Below are 24,504 nucleotides of genomic sequence, written 5' to 3'. Positions count from 1 at the left end.
GGATGCAGCGACTGCAGTTCTGGGGAAATATTTCTACCGGAGTATCTAGTAGATTTGTGAGCTGTCTGAAAAACGTCACCACTGATCACCAGTGTCATCTTGTCTCTCCCTCGCTCTCTGGACTTGCACTGGTTCAGTGGAACAGGTAGCAGTTTCTCCTTTCTCTGAGTGGATTGGGATGGGTGGGGATGAGGTAGGGAGAGGTGTGTATTTCTCTCTCTCTTACTTTGGGTTCAGAGAGCCCAGTCTACGTGATTTCTTTGGGTGCAGTTGGACTAATCCAGGGGAGGTTTCTCTCCCTGCAGCGCAGCTAGTCCAAAAGAGGTTTTCTCTCCACGAGTCTCTGGGTCAGGGGCATCTCCCCCTTCTGAACCTGGGGCCAACTCCTCTCTCCCGCTGTGAAATGGGACGGGGAGCCTCCCTCGATGGAAGGGGGCGGGTCAAGACAGGGTGTAGAAGTTCTCGCTGTGAGGGGAGGCTCCCACAGCCTAAACCACCGAGTAACTCCATGACTTTTTTTCTTTCTCTCCTTAACCTCCTGGACCACCGACCATGATTGATGCTGGCAGACGCCGCTGTCCTTTGACACGGCACACTCTGCGCGTTCTCGAGTTTCACTTCCGGCGGCGGGTGGCGGCCAATCAGGTTGCTCCACGAGCCGCTAAACGGGATTTAAGCGCCTGCGCAGTCGCCCTCGCCCCTCTGTGCCGTCCGCCCGCGTCTCCGCTGCCACGTTCCTACCGCCTGGACTGACCGACCGACCGACGAGCCCCGGCCCCGGCCCCCGCCCCCGCGCTCACCGCCGCCTCCCAAGCCGCGATGTGGCCCGCACGCCTGCTGTGTCTCGTCGCCCTGGCCCTGGCCGCCGACATCCCCGAGGAGGACGACGTGCTGGTCCTGAAGAAGGACAACTTCGATGAGGCGCTGCAGCAGTACCGGCATCTGCTGGTGGAGTTCTGTGAGTGCGGCCTGGGGAGAGGGGCGGCCGCGGCCGGGGAGTTGGGCTGATGCTGCATGGGGGCGGAGGATGGAAGAGTCCGGGCTATTGACCTGGAAGCTTCAGCCTGTCAGTCTGGTTCTCGTAACGAGGAAATAGCGTCCTTGTGTCTCTTCGCATTGTGCCGCGGCCGGGGTTGCTCGTAGAGCTACAGGAGCGGTGGCCTGGGCCTCTAGGGCCAGCGATGGTGGTCAAGAGTCCTTATGGAACTGGGGACGGGGAAAGGGAGTAGAGTGACGGTCTATCAGTCCGGGTCTGCAGGGGTAGGGAGGTGAGGGCCGTGTGGGGAAAGGGAAATGGGGAAAGGGAAATGGGCAAATGGCCGTAGAGGGGAGGGGCTGGACCGGGCGATGTGGATGGATGTGTCCCCGGGAGCCCGTGGGCACGTCTGGTAGCCCGGCGGTGCAAAGTTGGAAAACTAGTCGTTGCATTCCTTTAACGCATTGAGGGCGAGTTAACTGATCTAGATTCGCTTTCCGCCTGGAGGAGGGGTTGCAGTGAAGTTTTCACTGTTCATCTTTCTCTCCAGACTCTTTAAAGAGGAGCAACACGGACAAACCAGCTCGGCAAGCCAGGCAGCATCAATGGTTAAGAATGCAGCCGACGTTTCGGGCTGAGACCCTTCGACAGGACTCGAGGTCCTTTAGGAAGGGTCTCGGCCTGAAACATCGACTGTACTCTCTCTATAGATGCTGCCTGGCCTGCTGAGTTCCTCCAGCATTTTGTGTGCATGTTGCTCGGATTTCCAGCATCTGCAGATTTTCCCTTGTTTGCACTTTAAAGAGGAAGTGTTTTTCATGGTGTTCTGTCTGGTATTCATCTGCATTGTCTACATGCAGGGCGGGGAGGGCAACTGAAATGCTGGAATTTACAAGCGTAGCGTACGCTGGACGTGCTCAATTTCTATGCGGTGTGACGGGAAGATTTCGTTAGAACCGAACTGATTTGCGTTTTTTATTCGACAGTTTGTTTGCTTAAACTCGGACTCTTAATGCTTCCTGCTAATTAGAATTAGGCCGCTCGCCCATTCCATCATGGCTGATCGATTATCCCTCGACCCCATTCCTCAGCCTTCGCCCCCGTAACCTTTGCTGACGAGTGCGTTTGCGCTAAATAGCACGTACTCGCGGCGAGGAAAGTTGTTGGTTGGCACGGGAGGGACCGGGCTAATTGATAGCTCGAGATGTCCACTAGCGATTCGGAAAAATGGAGGGGGGCGGACGTTCTGCGACAACTTTTAAGTTGACGTGTGCGAAAACCAGTGGCCCGCTTCCTTGTCTCGGCTTCCATGGAGATAGTGGGAGAGGGTGTGTCCTCTGCTCTTAAAAGTTTGAATTGTGTCAAACATTTTCAAACCACAAGAATGAGCTGAAACGTTAGGGAGGGTTCCGCACTTCGCTGACTATCGATTGATTTAAATATTGGTTAAATTATCTCGATTGTAGCTGAAGGTGTAGAATGATTGAAATTTGTTATCGCCTCTGAATTGAATGCTTCTCATTGCCTTTTAATGAAATTCAGAATGGAAAGATTGAAGGAAGCTGTTTAAATCGCAAGGCTGAACATGGGGGATGAGGGTTTTGGGTTAATTTATCAAAACATACAATGAAATGTCATTTGTGGTAACAACCAATGCACCCATAGATGTGCTGAGAGCAACTTTCAAGTGTCACCGTGCATTGTGGTGCCAGTGTAGCGTGCCCAGTGTTCAGCACAACACAAACTCCTTTCCCACCTTCACACAAAGACAGACTGCCTAGGCCCCAGAGCGGCCTCTGTTTGTAATTATTACCCTCAGTGATTTCAGTTTGCTAGGGCAGTTGTGATTTAATTGCCAGTTTTTGAAGTGTGCCAGGATCAGCTGAGAGATTGGGAATCCGCCAAGGCTACCTGGATCCTGCTCCAAATTGGGGCAGATATTTGACCTGAAAGAGCTTTCTGAACATTTTGTAAGCTGGATTTTGAGTGCAGCTGATTTGAAAATCAGATAGTGGTTTTGCCCTGTTTAACAGCATGTCACTTGATCAGAGCCTGAATTGGGAAGTTGTCAGTTTTGGGTAACAGCCACCACCAGACTTGTTAGGAACTTTTGTATGTAGATATGTGTAAACTGTTGAAATGGCTTTAAATAGTTGAGTGTTAAATAAGATTGACACCTCTTCAAAAGAAGAACGCTTACTGTAAGTAAAATTACTGTTGATTTGTTGCCCGGGTGTCCTTTTGCAAAAGTTGACCTTCAGTACATCTATTTAATTTTAATCATTTGGTTGTGTTAGAAAATCTACACAACACAGGTGCCCAGCATTTGTAGGGTATACTGAAATTTTCCAAGGGTGAGTTTGTAAATTTTTTTCAGATATTGGGCCAGGTAGCAGTTTGGTCAGAATAGGGAGAGGGAAGAATGGAATATTTTGGAAATACTTTCATTTCAAATTTGTTATTCAACCATACATGAATACAGCCAAATGAAACAGTGTTGCTCCGGGTCCAGGGTGCACAATGCAGTACCAACAGTTACACACAGCACAAGGTATACAGTTGCAAGAAAGTTTGTGATCCCTTTGCAATTACCTGGTTTTCTATATTTCTCATCTGATCTTCATCTAAGTCACAATAATAGACGAGCGCAATCTGCCTAAAATAATAACACACACAAAATTGTGCTACTTGTCAATACTGAGTACACCATTTAAGCAATCAATCTCACTTCAGAAAAGTATGTGAAACTCTGGGTAATGCCTTCCACAAAAGCTGTTTGGAGTCAGGTGTTCCAATGAGATTGGAGGTGTGGTTGTAGAGGGCACAAAAGTCAGGTTACTGACAGCCTGCTCTTCTCAAGAAAGATCTGTTTGTGTACCGTATCTTGATCAAAACAACTTTCAGATGGCCTTTTGGGTCTTTAGAAATGCTTTTGTAGCCTTTTTCAACTTTGTGCATCTCTAAATTCTTGAATATTCATCAGTCCGCAGTAAGAGATTGTCTGCAGATGGAGGAAACCCAGCAGTGGATATCCTGCAAAGAGCACAATGTGCAATGCTGGTGGAGGTGAAAATGAACCCAAGGGTGACAACAAAAGACCTGCAGAAATCTCTAGAACTTGCTAAATTTTCTTCCTGTTTCCACTAAGGAAACACTTAAGAATGGTGTTCGTGGAAGGACACTATGGAGGAAGCCGCTGCTCTCCCAAAAAAAACCCATTGCTGCGCACCTCAAGTTTGCAAAAGACCACCCAGATGTTCCACAATGCTTCTGGGACAATATTCTGTGGACAGATCAGGCAAAAGTTGAACTTTTTGGCAGAAATGCACATTGCTAAATTTGTCAGAAAAGAGTGAAGAGTGATGGGAGGGAACTCTTCCCAACTGTGAAGAGTGGTGGGAGGGAACATCGTGGTTTGGGGCCTCAGGGCCTGAATAGCTTGAAGTCATTGAGGGAACAATGAATTCAAAATAGTATCGAGACATTTTACAGGAAAGTGTCAGGGTAGTGGTCCGTCACCTGAAGCTGAACAGAAGTTGGATGATGCAACAAGATAATGAATCAAAACACAGCAAGTCAACAGCAGAATGGTTTACATGTAAGAGAATTAATTCTGGAATGGCCAAGTCAGAGTCCAGGCCTTAACCCAATTGAGATGCTGTGGCATGACCTGAAGCGGCTGTTCATGCAAGGTATCCCAGATATATTGATGAATGGGAACAGTTTAATGGAGGAATGGTCTAAAATTCCTCCTCGCTGTTGTGCAAGTCTGATTAGCAGCTACAGGAAACGTTTGGAGGTCATTGCTGCTAAGGTTCTGCCAATTTCTAAATACAAGGGTTCACATACTTTTTCCAGCCTCGACTGAATGATTAAACAATGTGCTCAATAAGACATGAGAAGTATAATTGTTGGTGTATTATTAGCTGAGGCAGATTGTTTTTGTCTATTGTGATTTAAATGGAGACTACATTTAGTAATTAATGCAGAAAAACAGGTAACTGCAAAGGTTTTTCTTGAACTGCATATAGCACATGGTGGCATCCGTTAGTCTCGTGAGACCATGGATCTGTGCCTGGAATGGTTTCCAGGGCGCAGGCCTGGGCAAGGTTGTATGAAAGACCAGCAGTTGCCCATGCAGCAAGTTTCCCCTCTCCATGCCACTGATGTTGTCCAAGGGAAGGTCAAGGGCCGATACAGCTTGGCACCAGTGTTGTTGCAGGAGTTGCCAGAATGAAGTTGAAGGCAATGTCGGACTACCTTAGGGACTCCAGCTCCGGATTTGTCTCAGGGTTTACTCCCGAAGCTTTTCCCATGAGTGGGTATGGCCGCAAGGCAGTGGAGGTTTGAAATCAGGGTTTTCCCTCTCTTAGGTAGACTGCCTTCCCAGGCTGATGAGCTCCGTCTACCTGAAATAGCACATATGATATCAGTAAAATAATCACACAAAAAATATAGTCCAAGACAGTCCATGAATGATGCAGAAATCTGCAATTGGTCCTAATACAGCTTGTGTTCTGCGGTGAAAGCTGAGAAACAGCACCAACTCGAGCTTGGATGCCACGCAGTGGCTCCTCTGGTGGAGCACACCAACCCTCTCCTGAATGGTTGTAAACTGGTTGCACAAGGAACAGCAGTGGTTAGGGGAGTAATTTTTAATCTGGATGGTTGAGGTCCACAATAGAGACAGCAGCCGTACCATTTGTAGGATCTTTACAAGCAACTGGATTTTAGGCGTGGTTTAACAGCAGAAGGGTTCAGTATCAATGGTGACATTTTTGTGCAGTATTGTTAAGAGGAGCAGCCACAAAGATAATGTGTATTATCTAAGTAAATGAAGGTAGGAAAGCCATCAGTTTTTTATTTTTGTTTTTCTTTATTATTTTTTGTAATGAGAATCAATCTGTACTGGTGCACCACAAGGATGTGTGCTTAGCCCACTGCTGTACTCTCTACACACCTCTGTGACTCCAGTGCTGTCTATAAATTTGCTGTTGATACAACCACTGGCAGATTTCAGATGGTGATGAGAGTGCATACCAGAGTGAGAGATACCAGTTAGTTGAGTGGTGTTGCAGCAACAACCTTGCATGAAACGCCAACAAGATCAACAAGTTGATTGTGGACTTCAGGAAGGGTAAGACAAAGGAACGAAATAGAGGGATCAGAAGTGGAGAGTGAGCAATTTCAAGTTCCAGGGTGTCAACATCTCTGAGGACCTAACCTGGACACAACATACTGATGCAGCTATAGAGAAGGCAAGGCAGAGACTATATTTAATTTGAATTTGAGTTCAACTAAAACACTCAAAACTGCTACAAATGTACCATGGAGAGCAAACTGGCTGCATGACCATCCGGTATGGGGGGGGGGGGGGCAGTACATGATTGAAGTTAATTACAAAAACTTGTAGGGTTAGTCAGCTCCATCGATGGATACTGGCCTCCGTAGTATCCAAGATGTCTTGAAGGAGTGGTGCCTTAGGAAGGTGTCGTCCATTATTAAGGACCCCCCCCCACCACCACCCAGGACATGCCCCCTTCAGGTACAGGAGCCTGAAGGGGCATACTCAATGATTCAGGAACACCTTCTTCCCCTCTGCTATCTGATTTCTGAATGGGCATTGAACCCATGAACACTACTTCACTTTTTTTACATTACTTAATTTAACTTAATTATTTAACAGACATTTATACTTTAATCGGTTCTTTTTTCTCTATATTTGTTTACCATGTATTTCATTGTCCTGCTGCTGTAAAGCTAACAAATTTCAAGACGTATGCCAGTGATAATAAACCTGTTCTGATTCTGAAAGCAAGCCAAAGCAATGCTTGCTTCTGTTGGAAAAGGGTGATGTGTTTGAAGATGATGTTTCTCATGGCTTCCTCCAGGTTGGGCATGTGTAAGACTTCAAAACACTTTTAGCACTGCAGTTTATGGAGAAAGATGATGCCAGAAGCCATCAGCTGGAATGTTAACAGAGGGGTTTAATAGATATTTGAGCAGGATTTGATGGACCAGAGATTGAGATTGATTCTGCGGGTTGTATATCTTAAAGCTGGTCTCTTAAAAAATCTAATGGAAATCAGGAGAAATGCTTTAACCAGTGAAGTTAGAATAAAGAACCTGCAGCAACTGAGGTGAGTGGTGCAAATCTAAGGGATGAGTTGTAAGTTGAGGGCACTGGAGGTCTTCATCCTGTCTAATCCCCAAGGCTTCAACTGTTTTCGAATTTCCCATTGATGGCCGTGATTGGATTGTCCCTATTGAAGCTTTACAGGCTGTAATTGTTTGCTACTTGACTGATTCTTCTGGTATTCATGTCGTAAACGGGTGAAGATTAGTGTGATGACAGCATTAGTGTACGTACAAAGTACAAAATTGAAGTCTCCTACTGTGCATCACAAATTTTTATCTGATTATGCAGATCATCAAGTAAAAAGGGGATGTGGAGTCCTCTTGCCGTGACCCTTGTACAGCAAGCAATCTTGCTGCTGTTTCTGCACACTGAAAAAAAATGCTACCTAGATTGGTATAATGGAGTCTCTGAATAGAGTAAGCAGGTATGCTGTCCCTTGCAATCATTTTGCTCGTCTCTGGTTTTCTTGGATCAGATGGTTTTTCTTCTGATCTCCTATTTGGAGGAATCCAATCCCGTTTGGTTATTTACTGTAAACATCTGGACTTATTGTGACTGCTCCTTTGGGCTGAGGTTGTTCTGGAAGAGGTCCCTTTAATCAGGGCAGACTGGGGATAATAGTTCTGGAAGGCTTTGACCCACTAAGCCATTGGGGAGCACAGTTGAGAGCATCCTGACTGGCTGCAAAACTGCCTGGTGTGGGAACTGTACTTCCCTTAATCAGATTCTGCAGAGAGTGGTGTGGGCAGCCCAGCTCATTTGCAGATGTGAACTTCCCATGATTCAGGACATTTACAAAGACAGGTGTTTTTAAAAAAAGGCCTGAAGGAACTTTGGGGACCCGAGTCACCCCAACCACAATCTGTTCCAGCTGCTTTCATCCAGAAAATGGTACTGCAGTATAAAAACCAGGACCAACAGGCTCCGGGACTGCGTCTTCCACCAGGCCATCAGCCTGATGAACTTGCGCTTACTTGAGTGTATTTCTATGTTACATTGACTGTTCTATTACAAATTATGTATCACTATGATTGCACATTTAGATTTTTACTTGTGTACGTAAAGAATGGAAGAAATAAAGTCAATTCAATTCATGAAGTATTGTTTGCCTTTTTGAGGGCAGTGCTTCTGATGCTAAATAGTTTCCTAACTGTAAATGATCATTGCGGGTAGGATGCCCTCAAGTCAAAGTAAATTTATTAAAGTACATGTGCATAAAGTACATTATTGAAGTACAAGTAAAGTACTGGAATTTAGAAGGATGAGAGAGGATCTGATTGAAACATATAAGATTATTAAGGGATTGGACACGCTGGAGGCAGGAAGCATGTTCCCGCTGATGGGTGAGTCCAGAACTAGAGGTCACAGTTTAAGAATAAGGGGTAGGCCATTTAGAACAGAGATGCGGGAATAACTTTTTCACCCAGAGTGGTGGATATGTGGAATGCTCTGCCCCAGAAGGCAGTGGAGCCCAAGTCTCTGGGTGCATTCGAGAGAGAGTTAGATAGAGCTCTTATAGATAGCGGGGTCAAGGGATATGGGGAGAGGGCAGGTGCGGGGTACTGATTGTAATTGATCAGCCTGATCACACTGAATGGCGGTGCTGGCTAGAAGGGCCAAATGGCCTACTCCTGCACCTATTGTCTATTGTGCCACCATATACCGTTCTGAGATTCATTTGGTTGCAGGTATTCACAGTAAATCCCAGACGTGCAATAGAATCAATAACCAACTACACAGACTGACGAACAGTCATCATGCAAAATACAAACTCTGCAAATACAAGAAACAAATAGCTGCAAGTATTGAGTAATTGCAGACACCCAAGTCGTTTTGGTTTGATGTGGAATGAGTGTTTAAAGATAAAGCGAGATTTGCTAGAAGCATATAAAATAAAGGGGCTGAATAGTGAGGGATCTCCTTGAAGGGGTCATAATCTGTTCATTTTTCAAAGGGGACGAGATTTGTGTGACAAAGATGCAGCATGTGACCATAAAATGTAAGAGCAAGTTACATCATTTGGCCCATTAAATCTGCCCAGCCATTCAATCTTACCTGATTTTTAACACCATTCTCTCATTTCCCCCCATAATTAACCACTTTACCAGTTTAAAAACTTATCAATCTCTGCCTTATACATGCAGTAACTTGGCCTGCAGTTGTCTGGCAACAAATTCCACAGATTCTCTCCCCTCTGGCTGAAAAAGTTCCTCATCTGCTCTAAATGGACATCCCTTTATTCTGATGGAACTTCCTCTCCGTATCCATTATATCCATGCCTTTTGATGTTTGAGGTTGGAATCGGGAATGCACTGGAGTCTCCGCTGTCCTAAAGAAGATGCTGGTCTTGCATCACATCATCCCTTGTAACCATGCAAGACTTTGATTTGTTTTACTGAGGTGACTGAAGCTCCTGGGAGCCAGCACACTTTATCTTATGGTGCTTATAAGGATTGGCAAGATTCACCAGATTTGGCACGTTAAATAAAGATGTCATGTGGCCCAGAATAATGAGCACATTGTGGCATACTGTATAGTATCTTACTGCTATTTCTCTGATTGTCTTTGTTTCTGTAATTAATAATGCTCTTGCAGCTTTTAAAGTTTATGTTCAGTTGTTTACATTACCTAGGCTTTGAGGCCTTGTTTCCTAAGACTGATTAGATTGAAAACCTGTCTTGTGACAAGATATTGTTTTCAGCAATGATAATTGCTCGTCAGTTTCTTTAGTTCAATATTTTTTTTTCTTCAGAGTACAAAATACAGAGTACAGAGTTGAGTAGTTTTATTGTTTAGTAATTCTGTTTCTGTGGTTTGGCTAAATTTGATTTAGCACTATTAATTAGTCTTGGGAAGTTATCTAGTGTTCTGTATACAGCTGTTCATTAAAATGTATCTGATCTTTCAAAGGTTGCTGATGGTGAGTTTCTTGATTTTAAAAATAAATTGGCAGTGCGGGGGTAGGGGATCTTGGGGGAGGGGCAAGCTTTGCTACCAGCTGTTTTTGGGAAGGTGGAATTTCTAAGTTAGTTTGTTCTGATAGTGTCATTTTATGGTTGCAGTTGACACTGCCAGTTTCTCAGAGCCCTTTGTTAACTGCACTGTCATCTACAGAGCACTGTTTCAAAAGATAATTCCAAGTTTAATTGTCATTCACCCATACATGAATACAGCTAAACAGTGTTACTCCAGGGGCCAAGGTACGCAGCGCTGCACAAGGCACATATATTACATATAAGATGGCAGTAAAATAATCACAAAAAAAAATTTCCAAGTCCCCAAGTCCATAAATGTTGGAGCAGTCTGCATTTGAATGCAATATAGCTTGTCTTCTGCTGAGCAAACACTGGAGAGCAGCATGGGCACCGTGCAGAGCCAACTGGCTGGCTGCAAGTAGGCAACACCATGGCTTGAGGCTTAGTCTTCTGCCAGCATGGGTGCCGTGCCACACCACCTCTGGCACTGATTCCAATACCGTTCTCCTGGTCTGCTGCAAATGGGTGACACTGGCCTAGTCCTCGCAGATTCCCTGATGTCAGGTCCACCTATAAAACAAGCCAAGTCCCTCATTAATCCCTTAACTGTTCTTGTATATTGTACGGTGGTGTAATTTCCTTGGCAGTTCTCCGCCTGGCACAGACTTGTTTGTAAAGGATTACTTTGTATTGAAATGATACTCTGGTTGGTAAGAGGATATACTGTTAGGATGAATGGCTGCAGGTGTCTCGGCGTTACAAACTATTTGTTTTGGATTGTGTAGCATTTTGATACTGTATGGCAGCTGATTGTGTTGAGCTGAATTTGAAGTAGTCCAGAAACAAGTTTTGATACATTGTGAAATTTGCTTTGCTGTCGCACTTGTGTAATATATAAAAATTACTGTAGGCTACAAGTGTTTAAAAATAAGCTGTGCAAAAGGGAGCAAATTGAGATTGCATTCATGGACATTCAGAAATCTGGTGGTGGAAGGGAAGAAGCTGTTCCTTAAAATGTCTGTACCTTGATGACATCAGTGAGAAGAGGGCATGCATTGGGTGGTGAGGGTCCTTAATGATAGATGCCAACAACTTGAGTCATCACCTTTTGAAGTTGTCCTCGATGGTGTGGAGGTGCTGGATAAGTTTACAGCCCTCTACAGCTTTCTGATCCCGTGCTTTGGCCCTTCTACAGCAGGCAGTGATTTCAACCATTGGGAATGTATCCACATTTGGGAAGCATAAGCACACAGGGTGATACTGGGTATTAATTGTGCTAGATGGTTCAACTGCATATGCTAGAAATCTGAAATAAAACACCTCGCACACTATGTTGATCGGGGAAGTGAACCAGCTAATATTTCAGAGATGAACTGCTGTGTACGTGTTCTTTCAGAAACATAGCTCGAGGACAACATCGGTCTTCAGGTCATGCCACCCGGGGATCTGTGTGAAATTGTTTTAAGGAGATATGATTTTGCTGAAAAACTGAGTTTAAGCTTTGTACCACATTCATTGCACTCATGGTGTTCCATGTTATTGCATGGTGGCACAGTCCAATTTGCTAAAAGCCTCAACTCAAGCTGAATTTGTCTACTGTGCTGGCCTGAGTTCAGCAGCATTGCTGCACCGTTTCTGTGAAATCTTTCTAAAAATTAATTGCTATAATCTGGATGGGATTCTGGATTCTGCAGATGCTGGAGATCTTGAGCATATTTCATTGCTGGAGGAACTCAGCAAGTTAGGTAACATCTATGCAGGGAAGTAAACATTCAATGTCACTCTGCTCCTGAATGAAAAATGGACAATTTTCGAATTGTGGCTTTAACATGACTAGAATATTTGTATGCTTTCATCATGCATATTTTAATTTGGGTTTGGGGTCTTGCACTGTGTGGTGAGGTGTACCAATGGTGTGTGTAATTTAATGATTGCTTGATGTTAGTCTGTGACCTGAATTGTAACTGGCATTTTTGCTGTTTCTCCCCACAGATGCTCCCTGGTGCGGTCACTGCAAAGCTCTTGCTCCAGAATACAGTAAAGCTGCAGCGAAGCTGAAGGAAGAGGGGTCTGACATTAGACTGGCAAAAGTAGATGCCACTGAAGAATCTGAGCTGGCGCAGACATTTCTCGTCAGGGGATACCCGACCATAAAGTTTTTTAAAAATGGAGATAAGAAAAACCCAAAGGACTATGCAGGTAAGGCCAGTGTGTTGTAATGTGGTAAATATTTTGCTGGCTATAATTTAAATAAAAATATTAGTTGAATTGATTGTCCATTGGATTCGTTTCATTTAGAGTTGTTCTATTTCCTTTGGAATTAACATTTAATAAGTAGTGGGAGCTTATCCCGCTATCTTGCACCAAAGCAGGCTGTGACAACCTTAAGGAACCATGCCCAATCTAGTGTCATCACACAAGAGATTCTGCAGAACCTTAAATGGCACATTCAGAATATTGGAAGTACTCATTGACAAGTCGGGCAGCATCTGTGGAGAAGAATGAACAGAATGTTTTAGGCAAAACTCTTCATTAGAACATCACCTTTTTTATTTTAAATTTGAGCAGAATTAGAACGCAAGACATAAAAGAAGAATTAGAAACATAGAAAACCTACAGCATGATACAGGCCCTTCAGCCCACAAAGTTGTGCCAAACACGTCCCTACCTTAAACTACTAGGCTTACCTATAGCCCTCTATTTTACCAAGCTCCATGTACCTATCTAAAAGCCTCTTAAAAGACCCTATCATATCCACCTCCACCATCGTTGCCAGCAGCCCATTCCACGCACTCACTGCTCTGAGTAAAAAAAAACTTACCCCTGACATCTCCTCTGTACCTACTCCCCAGCAGCTTAAACCTGTGTCCTCTTCTGGCAACTATTTCAGCCCTGGGAAAAAGCCTCTGACTATCCACATAATCAATGCCTCTCATCATCTTGTACACCTCTATCAGGTCACCTCTCATTCTCCTTTGCTCCAAGGAGGAAAGGCTGAGTTCACTCAACCTATTCTCAAAGGGCATGCTCCCCAATCCAGGCAACATCCTTGTAAATCTCCTCTGCACCCTTTCTATGGCTTCCGCATCCATCCTGTAGTGAGGCGGCCAGAACTAAGCACAGTGGGGTCTGACCAGGATCTCATATAGCTGCAACATTACCTCTTGGCCCCTAAATTCAATTCCACGATTGATGAAGGCCAGTACACCATACGCCACCTTAACCAGAGTCAACCTGTGCAGCTGCTTTGAGCGTCCTATGGTCTCGGACCCCAAGATCCCTCTGATCCTCCACACTGTCTTGCCATTAGTACTATATTCTGCCATCATATCTGACCTACCAGAATGAACCACTTCACACTTATTTGGGGTTGAACTCCATCTGCTACTTCTCAACCCAGTTTTGCATCCTATCAATGTCCTGCTGTAACCTCTGACAGCCCTCCACACTATCCACAACACCTCCAACCTTTGTGTCATCAGCAAACTTACTAACCCATCCCTCCACTTACTCATCCAGGACATTTATAAAAATTATGAAGAGCAAGGGTCCCACAACAGATCCCTGAGGCACACCACTGGTCACCGACTTCCATGCAGAATATGACCCGTCTACAACCACTCTTTGCCTTCTGTGGGCAAGCCAGTTCTGGATCCACAAAGCAATGTCCCCTTGGATCCTATGCCTCCTTACTTTCTCAATAAGCCTTGCATGGGGCACCTTATCAAAAGCCTTGCTGAAATCCATATACACTACATCTATTGCTCTACCTTCAATGTGTGTGTTTAGTCACATCCTCAAAAAATTCAATCAGGCTCGTAAGGCATGACCTGCCTTTTACAAAGCCATGCTGACTACTCCTAATCATATTATACCTCACCAAATGTTCATAAATCCTGCCTCTCAGGATCTTCATCAACTTACCAACCACTAAGGTAAGACTCACTGCTCTATAATTACCTGAGCTATCCCTATTCTCTTTCTTGAATAAGGGAACAAAATCCGCAACCCTCCAATCCTCGGGAACCTCTCCCATCCCCATTGATGATGCAAAGATCATCACCAGAGGCTCAGCAATCTCCTCCCTCGCCTCCCACAGTAGCTGGAGTAAATTTTGTCCGGTCCCGGTGACTTATCCAACTTGATGCTTTCCCAAAGCTCCAGCACATCCTCTTTCTTAATGTCTATATGCTCAAGCTTTTCAGTCTGCTACAAGTCATCACTACAATCACAAAGATCCTTTTCCATAATGAATACTGAAGTAAAGTATTCATTAAGTACCTCTGCTATTTCCTCTGGTTCCATACGCATTTTCCCACTGTCACATTTGATAGGTCCTATTCTTTCATGTCTTATCCTCTTGCTCCTCACATACTTGTAGAATGCCTTCTCATGGCCCCTTCTGGCTCTCTTAATTTCCTTAAGTTCCTTCCTAGTAGCCTTATAATCTTCTAGATCGCTAACATTACCTAGCTCTCTGAACCTTTTGTAAGCTTTTCTTTTCTCCTTGACCAGACTTATTACAGCCTTTTTACACCACGGTCCCTGTACCCTACCTTAACTTCCTTGTCTCATTGGAATGTACCTATACAGAGCTGTACACAAATATCCCCTGAATATTTGCCATATTTCTTCTGTTCTTTTCCCTGAGAACAACTGTTTCCAATTTCGGCCTCCAATTTCCGGCCTGATAGCCTCATAATTCCCCTTACTCCAATTAAATGCTTTTCTAACTTGTCTGTTCCTATCTCTCTCCAATGCTATTGTAAAGGAAATAGAATTATGATCACTATCTCCAAAATGCTCTCCCACTGAGAGATCTGACATGTGACTTCTATTTTACTAAGCTCCGTGTACCTATCTAAAAGCCTCTTAAAAGACCCTATCGTATCCACCTCCACCACATTTCCCAATACTAAATCAAGTACAACTCTACTCTTGTAAGCTTATCTACATATTGTGTCAAGAAACCTTCCTGAACACACCTAACAAACTCCACCCCATCTAAACCCCTTGCTCTAGGGAGATGCCAATCAATATTTGGGAAATTAAAATCTCCCATCACGACAACTCTTATTACTCCTTTCCAGGTTCTTTTTCCCTATCTGCTCCTTGATATCCCTGTTACTATTAGGCAGCCCATAAAAAAAAAAACACACAGTAAAGTTATTGACCCCTTCCTGTTCCTAATCTCCACCCACAGAGACTCCATAGACAATCCCTCCATGGCGTCCACCCTTTCTGCAGCTGTGACACTATCTCTGATCAACAGTGCCACGCCCCCACCTCTTTTGCCTCCCTCCCTGTCTTTTCTGAAACATCTAAAGCCCGGCACTTGAAGTAACCATTCCTGTCCCTGAGCCATCCAAGTCTTTGTAATGGCCACCACATCATATCTCCAAGTGCTGATCCGCTTTGTTCACAACACCTCTTGCATTAAAAGGAGAGAATTAGACCATTCTCTGCTATTTCATCATGACTTATTTATTATCCCCCTCAACCCCACTCTCCTGCCTTCTTCCCATAACTGTTCACGCTCTGATTAATCAAGAACCTATCAACGCCTGCTTTAAATATACTCAATGACTTGGCTTGCACAGTTGTCCACAGCAATGAATCCAACTGATTCACCACCCTCTGGCTAAAGAAACTACCCCATCTGTTCTAAATGGACATCCCTCAATTCTGAGCCTGTGCCCTCTGGTCCTAGAGACCGCCCCACATCCTCTCTGCATTTACTCAATCTAGGCCTTTCAGTGTTTGATAAGTTTCAAGGAGATCTCCCCTTGCTTTCTAAGGGGCCCAGAAATGCTCACAATACTCCGTGTGGCCTGACTAATTGTACACTATACTTAGTCTTCATCTGTCTTTTGCATTGTTTTAATTTTGATTTGTAAAGTCAGGTATGCAGCTCCATGGCATATTTGAAAACCATCTGCTGGCCATTAACCATCTTGATTCTGGTACTAGGACAATTTAGTGACCCACTAACTAGCAAATTGTCAGGCTGTGGGAGGAATTCGGAGCATCTGAGGGGGAACCCACCCAGTCACATGGAGAACAGATAAATGGAGCACCTGAGAGATCAGGATTGAATGCAAGTTTGCTAGAGCTGAGGCAACAGTGAAACCATCTCGGCCACTGGTGTCCCAAAATGTTTGTTCCTTTATTAATCTTAAACTATTTGTATTTTCTACAAAATGTTCCCTTCTAAAGACCAGTTTTATCAGTCACACATACATGAACTATTCAGTGAAATGTGTATTTGTCAACAACCAATATGTTGTGAGGTTGTGTGGGGGCAGCCCACAAGTGTCACCGTGCTCCTGATGCCTCGACTCACAAACCCCGGTCGTACATCTTTGGAATGCAGGAGGAAACAGGAGCACCTGGATAAACCTACACGGTCACAGGGAGAATGACAGTGATGGGAACTAAATCACAATTGGTGATCGCTGGCACTGTAATGTCACAGTTGCTGCTATCCGATTATAGAATGTATAGCAGATTGCCTGATCTGCCTTCCCCAGATGTTTTGCACCTTCTGTAATTCTCATGCTGGCATAATTGGCTTCCCAAATGCTGATCTGAGGATGCGGGCAACAGCTTGTGTGAGTAACACCTACAAGTTGCCCTTCAAATTACATGATGTTTTGACCTGGAAATGTGTGGTTTTGTTCATTATCAGGAATAAATTAGAACTTGCCCCCTTGGCACAAGTTGCTCTCTGACTCCTAATTACCACAAAATCCAACTATTAGTTGCACCTTGACCCATGCTGAATAATTCTCTGATCTATTTCTGACTGAGATGCTCTGTCACTTCTTCATTAATCCTCCTTGGAGTTGCTTTTCACTGCAAGCTCTTGTTGAGAGGGCAAGATTTGAGTATCATTGTCTTCTTGTGGCTGTTATATTGGAAGAGTACATCGTAAAGTCAGATCAAGTCTTTGCGCTATGCATTTACTCTGTACTCTCATTTGGGGTACATGTCTGTTTTGTACTACGATGTCTGGGGCATCCTGCAATTGTCACCACGCATTCCAGCGCCAACATAGCATACCCACAATGTTCAGCACATCTTAACTGGCACTGCTCTTCCTGGCCAATCCCCAACTGTTTGCTGAGCCCCAGAGGGTATACAGTCTGGTTTACAGAGTGGGGTGTATGCCTTTCTGTGACTCATCTCACCGGTTCAATGCTGGTGCCAGTGTGTGCACTATGACTTGGATTGACATTGCTCTGCTTGGCCATCGAAAGCTCAGTTAGTTCCTGAAATCCAAGTCCCCCCTCAAAGCAGCAGCTAGCTGAACCTCAAACCCCAGTTTATAGGTGAACTATTTTTAAACTAACCTTTCGCTTTGGTTTTAAACAGTTAATGATATGGTTAGGAGCCACAGAGGCTGTTGCTGTGACTTCAGGAATCTAGCTCAGGGGAATCATTTTATTTAATGATTACTGTCTGGGAATGGACTGCTGTTGGCAGGGGTATGAGGCTGGTGGTTTTAACAGAAGATGCCACTACATATTTGTGTAATATACACCATTCAATGATAAGAACAGAGGTAGTTTTCAGGTGAGTCATGAATTTTGCTGCTGCGGTTGTAATTTGAGATTGAATTTGGAATTTCACAGCTCGCACATTTTCACCAACATCCTAGCCACAATGGTTAAAAGGTCTGGTGCTTGTAGACAAATTACACAAAAGTAGAATTTGCAGTGCTAACGCAAGTGGTTCAAGATGGTGCTTGTGCTCCGTAGCAGCCTCCCTTTAGTCTACCTGCTTCTACCCTGATAGGTGTGTGCTTGTTAATCATCAATTCGCAGCAAATTTTAATAAGCAGCAGTGGAAGATCAGAGGTAATTCATGTCTCAGGAATGTTACAGTAGATTGTCATCTTTTCACTTGGATCAGTGCTGTAATACACAGATTGCCCTGGTTTCAGCCCCAAACACCAAACACCTTTGGGCAGCCTCTGTGGGAGGAAAATAGTTGATGTTTTGGGTGCAGACCCTTCATGTGGACTAGAGATAGTGGGGAGGTAGACAGTGTATAGAGGTGATAGGGTAGGGTTGAGGAAGAGCCAGCAAGTGATTGATCCAAGTGAAGAGGGATAATAGAGAACAGTGTAGAATTGGTGACAATTGTAACAACCTTGGCCTCACTGTGCTATCCTTATTAGAGGTTAGTTTTATTTATCAAGTACATTGAAATGTGCATCCAAATGCAACATTTCTGTCAACGACCAGCAGTCCAGGGCTGTGCTGGGGGCGGCCCACGAGTGTTGCCATGCTCGTAACTTCTTAACCCTAATGTGTGTGTAGAATGTGGGAGAAAACCAGGATAGCTGGAAAAAGCCCATGTGGGTATGTGAAGTGTGTATAGATTCTTTAGACAGTGGCAAGAATTGAACTCTGATCACTGGCACGGTCTGTAAAAGGTTATGCCAGCTCCTATGCCACCATTCTGCCTGTAGTCTAGTACTGTTCTGGCTTGAAGGCAATGAGATTACCTTATCCCACGTTGAACATAATATTGGGTTCAGTCACTTGGTTAGCAAGGAAACCATAACCTTGGTTTAAAGCAAGAACTGAGAGCAGTAAATGGAAACCAGAATAGTTAATCTTGCCTATTGAGTCTGCTCTGCCATTCATTGATATCACTCATTCCTTAGTATTTTCCTGCAGTATCCCTGCTTCCCTTGATTCTTGATATCCAAAAACATCTCGATCTATATTCTAAATGAACATTTCCCTTTTAGCTGGAAGACAGCATGAAGATATTGTGAACTGGCTGAAGAAACGCACTGGACCTGCAGCTGACACCATCACTGAGGCAGACGCTGCTGACAAGCTTGTGGACTCCTCTGAAGTGGTTGTCATAGGGTTTTTCAAGGTACTAATTATTGCTTCAAGATATGTGAAACATGGACAAGCTAATGCAGCTCTGCCACAGTGAGGGCACTAAATAATCCGGGTAAGGGAGCTGTAGTGTTACTAGCTACCTGTCCGTGTAGTGTACAGCAGACTCGGTGTATGTTAACCTGCCATGTGTTTGAATACGCTTTTAGAAACTGCAAATTACATTTCATACTTTGCTGTTTTTTATTTGGGGCTGAATACTGTCTGTGGGGAGAATTGACTGTTGGATATACTGAGCTCAGGAGCTGAACTGCTGTTTACCATCAAGGATTGCGTAGAATTGGACTGGTATTGTTTCCATTTTGTCGATGTTTCTAATCTTGCCATTTAAAGTCTGAGGTAGAAAACAATGAGCCATCGACCAATACAGCACAGCTACAGGCCCTTCAGCCCTTCAAGTCTATGCTGACCAGTGCCCAAATTTCCTGCATTTGGCCCATGTTCCTCTTAAAAACCCACCCGTCTGTACCTAGTTGCGTTCTTCTTAAACGATACTATTGTACCTGGCTCAACTACTTCTGGCAGTTCATTCTGCACTCTCTCCACCTGAGTGCTAAATGTTACCACTTGTTGCTCTTAAATCTTTTTGATTCCCCTAAATCGACTCTATCCTGGGGGGGAGGGAAGGAGGCTGAAGACCACCCTGTCTATCATAATTTAATCATTTCTATAAGGTTGTCCCTCTTTCTCCTGTGTTTCAAAGGAATAAGGTCCCTAGCCTGGCCAAATTCTCGTTGTGACTCAGGCCCTCTAGTCTGCCAACATCCTACCTTTTGATAAAGGTTTAAACAGCATTCGTGACAAGCTGGAATGTTTTTTTTGATGTTTTTACCACTTTGCCAAAATTCCCGTTGGAATAGTTTGCAGTTGGCTTCCAATTAGAATGTTAAGCAAACTGATCTCAGTCTTTAAAAAAATAAAAAATAAAATAATAATCCCATTTGGCTGCTTGATTTCTGTGCATGATGGGAACTAGGCATCATTCCTACAGGTAGTGAGTGTGATATGGATTCTGATCGAGGACATGTGCATTAATCCCAAAACTTGCTGTGCTACTGCATGCTGCTGGGTTTGAAATGCAGATGGGCAGTTGTTGTCCCTGGTAGGAAGGTTGGTAATTATTGGATCTTCAGGCAGGTTTATTTGGAGAGACAGCACAGAATGGACTCTTTCAGCCCAATGCCCAGTGACCCACCTATTTAAAACTGGTCTAGTTACAGAATAATTTGACCAATTAATCTACTAATTGTAATGCCTTTGGACTGCAGAAGGAAGCCGGAGGAGGAAACCCATGCATTCACAGGGAGAATGTACAAACTCCTTGCAGATGGAGCTAGAATTGAACTCTGACCTGTAATAGTGTCATCCTACTGTGGGCTTGTGGTTTGAGATCAGTTTTTCTCTAGCAAAAAGTCCAGTGAGGCTGGCCCACTGGAGTCTGACTGATTAAATTGGATCCCTTGGCTCTTTTATAGTAAACTTCCCAAAAAAATTAGTCCACAATGCAGCCCTCATGACCATGTTCTCCCTTTGTTTTCTGATGACCTCCAGAGTCCATTCTTCCTTCGGGTGGGGTGTGTGGTGGAAGTAGTATCTCCTACATTAGCCTAGGGACTGAACAGGCTGAAGGACTTGTTTATCTGTATATAGCTGACCTGGTTAGAATATGTTGGCTTCTGCTTGTCAGCAAATTAGAAATTGGCTTGGTGTTCTCGGTTTCTGCATTATTATATCCTGGCTTCAGGTTCCTGGGTGTCAACGTCTCAATGGATATATTTTGAGGCCCTGTGTTGATGCAATCATGGTGAAGGCACACAAGTGGCTATGCTTACGAGCTTGACTTTTGGTATGTCACTGAAGACTTGCAGATCTTTGGTTTAGAGCCTTCTGACTAGTGTCACAACCTGGAATGAAGTGTTAAGTGCACAGGATAACAAGATTATAGACTTGGCCAGTTGTCAGGCGCACAGCTTTCCCTCACAATTGAGGACAGCTTCAAGAGGAGGTGCTTCAAGAATACGGCATCCATCATTAAGGATGCTCACCATCTGGACCATCCTGTACATCACCACCATAAAGAAAGTATAGGAGACTAAAGGTCCAAACTCAGTGGTATAGAAGGGCTTCTCTCTGACATCAGATTTAATCTAACACACATGTCCCATCTAGAGCATGTTGCACTCGCTGAACACTCCTTGTCAAGAACTCCTCCCATCTGTCCCACAATCTCTTTGGACTGTGGTATCTCAGCTGTCAGGCAGAAGGTACAACAATATAAAAACAAGGACTTTTAGGGTGGGTAATGGCTTCTTGTCCAAGCTGTGAGACTTCTGAGCACCTGCTACACATTTATGACCATACCTATAGTTAATTGTCATTCAAGCAAGCACATGTATATGGCCAAATGAAAATGTTCTTCTGGGGCCAAGGTGCAAAACAGTACCAACAACTACATACAGCTCAGCACATAGCACAAAAATAGTCAAAGTCCCTGAGTGAAATGGCCTGAGGATTGGTGGATGGGTTGTTGTCCTGAAGCCACATTTCTGCAAGAACAAGTACATAGCAGTTCCCATAGACAAATACAATCCAGTTGTCCACTGAGCGAACACTGGAGGGCAGCACTGGGAGGCGCCAGCCCCAGCCAAGTACAGATTCTAGTCTGCTGCTCTTCTGCTCTCTCCCCTGCCACTAATTGTCTTGTACTGCTACTGCAAAACAAATTAATCATGTGTCAGTGAAAATAAACCTGATTCTGGAGTAAATTTCTGTCTGTCACAGCAACGACTTTTCTGTTTATTTTTCTGGGATTGCTGTTGTATTCATGTTTGTTTGCAATTTGCTTTTAGGCTCTGATTATTGTGTGAACAGCTGTAACCATGTGGGTGTGTAATTGTTCCCAGCTAGATGGTGGTAGTGCTAATTGAAGTTTGGATTGGCAGACTGATTTTACTCAAACCTGTTAAAAGCACAGTCTGTTTAATGTGAGTCTTGGCTACTGCTGCAGAACGTGAAACCATTCCCTTCTCACTTTAATTGGAACAGACTCATTCTGTACCGTTTGTATGATTAGGGTGTAATTGTCTGACAAAGCCATCTCTTTTTGCAGGATTTGGAAGGGAATGATGCCAAAACATTTCTTCAGGCTGCAGAGGCCATTGACGAGGTGCCGCTTGGAATCACTTCCAGTGCTGACATCTTTGCCAAGTATGATATGAAGGAGGATGGAGTTATCCTTTTCAAGAAGGTAAAAGGCATTTGATCAAATGGGGTGGGGCTGTAGCTTTAGTTTTGACTTGGCTTGTATCCAAGTTGGTTTGTGTTGGCAACTTTGAATCCTGAAAATTTTGAACCCAGCTTATCTTTATTTTAGAGATTCAGCACGGTAACATGCCCTTCCAGCCCGAGTCTGCGCTACCAATTAATCAGTTCACTAATCAGGCTAATCACTCTCTTGACTGTCTCCTACAGATTTAAGAACATTAAAATTAGCTCTATTTGTCTCACGTACACCAAAACATCAAAATGGGCAGTGAAATGCATCATTTGTGTCAGTGACCAATACAGTCCAAGGATGTGCTTGGGGCTGCCTGCAAGTGTCGCTGTGTTTCTGGTGGTAACATACCATGCTCACAGCTCACTAACCCTAACCGTACATCTTTGGAATGTGGGAGGAAACCGCCGCAGTCATGGGGGGAGCATACGAACTCTATTAGAGACTGCCGGGAATTGAACCGGTGGTCGCTAGCACTGTGATAACATTACGCTAACAGCTGCGTTACTTCGCTGCCCAGTTCACAATGACCTGATTGCCACTAGTTGGCAGTGAGGGTGGGATTGCATGTTGCAGCTTAAGATAATCAGTGGTATTCAGGTTTGCCAAACCAAACCAAACCATTCAGCTAAAGATGTATATTAGGGATTCTTCAGTGGGAATTTTTATGCCAAAATGTCACCGTGCTCCATCGGTCCAAATACACTTCTACGCTGATGTTTAAGGTTTTGAATTCTAAATCTATGAACTTGAGGCAATTTCTTACCGCTTGCTAACTGGTCATTGAAGCAGAACAGGTATTACTGGACATTGAGATTGCTTTATCAGAATATGGGACGCTGGCCTTAGCAATAGTGAGGATCGCGTCAAACACTTCACAAATGTGCCGGTAGTCCGTTAAAGAAGGATTTGGAGCAAAGGTATACATCAGGGATGAAACAATTACATGATGAGATAATGTGTCTTCCCTTCTCTAACTTTTACTGGAATAGGTTGAAGCAGTTTCAGGTGCAGTCCTCGAATCAACACTGGAAGCAAATATCCTTCCCAAGTGTCTTCACTAATTTTAAATGAAGTCCATGCCTTTCCTGACAGTACAATGGGTGAAAGGGTGATTATAGAAGTCCATGCTTGGTCTTCACTCCTTGATGTAGCATATTTACATTTACTGGCCTGATCACTGGTTTAGGACTAAACACACTTGAAGTATGAATAATTCAGAACTTTTGGTTCATTCTTTGAAATGAACTAATGTTTGAAATGTGACCTAAAACCCAAGGTAACTTGTTCATAAACCTGTAATCCCTCCCAGCGAAGATACTGACTGCAGTGTGCATCTGCTAATACGGGATTAGGTTGGGTGGTGGAGCTGGAACCAGTGACCAGCAGGTGGCAGTAATTGAACACTGAAGGAATGTAGGCTGGCTGAGAGGAAATGATAACAAGGTTTCCATTGCTGGTACCACCACCCCTTCCTGTGTTTTTGATTGGTGCAAAGTAAAAATGAGTCCTTAGAAATGTCATATATATTTGCATGCTAGTGCACTTTTTAATCTGCTCAGCCTTTGAACCCATCACTTGTTCAAAGTTCTGAATGTGATGGCTCTTTCAAACTTCATGCATTTCACAGTGATGTCATCATGATTGGATAGTAGATAATATTTGTTAACTATTAGTGAATCAAATTTCTGAAATTTTCTCCAAAAATGCAATGCCACATGGTGCTGTGCATGTAGGTCTCATTTACTCCTGCGTGAACATGCCACTGTCCTGTGTGGCCCTGTGATAGTAGGGAGAAGCATGTAAGATCCTCAGTACAGAAACCCATGGTACTACGCATTCTACTGAGGTTAATGTTCTAATACTGAGTGTCCTTGTGTGTATTTGAATCCCTTCTGTGCTGTTGAAATATTTTCGTGGCACAGTATCACAGCATTAATGCTGCTACAGAACACTACCAGCATCCTGAGTTTAACCCCTGATGGAGCTTGTCACTCCTTGGTACTCTGGTTTCCTCCCACGTTCCACTTACCTATTGATTAACTGCTGTAGAGTGCCCTCTCGGTTCAAGGTTGTTGTCATTCAGCTGTACATGTACCACCAAGCTAAGCAGCGTTCCTCTGGACCGAGGTGCACAATGCAGTGTATAAAACACACACAACACAGTAATATTACCAGAAATAACGCACAGTGAGGTTAACTTGCAACAAGCTTTAAAC

General features: G+C 44.0%; 1 protein-coding gene across 1 annotated transcript in view; it reads left to right on the top strand.

Annotated features, from left to right (window-relative positions):
- The first annotated feature begins 702 nt into the window (after positions 1-702).
- p4hb (prolyl 4-hydroxylase, beta polypeptide) overlaps positions 703-24,504 on the top strand; it is a 39,578-nt gene continuing 15,776 nt past the window's right edge. The window contains exons 1-4 of the mRNA XM_073026354.1: positions 703-958; positions 12,083-12,289; positions 18,852-18,985; positions 22,121-22,258. Coding sequence (XP_072882455.1) covers positions 820-958; positions 12,083-12,289; positions 18,852-18,985; positions 22,121-22,258 — 618 coding nt within the window. The 5' untranslated portion in view covers positions 703-819. The remainder of the gene's footprint in view (positions 959-12,082; positions 12,290-18,851; positions 18,986-22,120; positions 22,259-24,504) is intronic.

The sequence above is a fragment of the Hemitrygon akajei genome, chromosome 22 (genome assembly GCF_048418815.1).
Source record: "Hemitrygon akajei chromosome 22, sHemAka1.3, whole genome shotgun sequence".
NCBI classification, from domain to species: Eukaryota; Metazoa; Chordata; class Chondrichthyes; order Myliobatiformes; family Dasyatidae; genus Hemitrygon; species Hemitrygon akajei.
The sequence above is the reverse complement of the archived record's forward strand: the minus strand, read 5'-3'. Positions and strand labels throughout refer to the sequence as shown.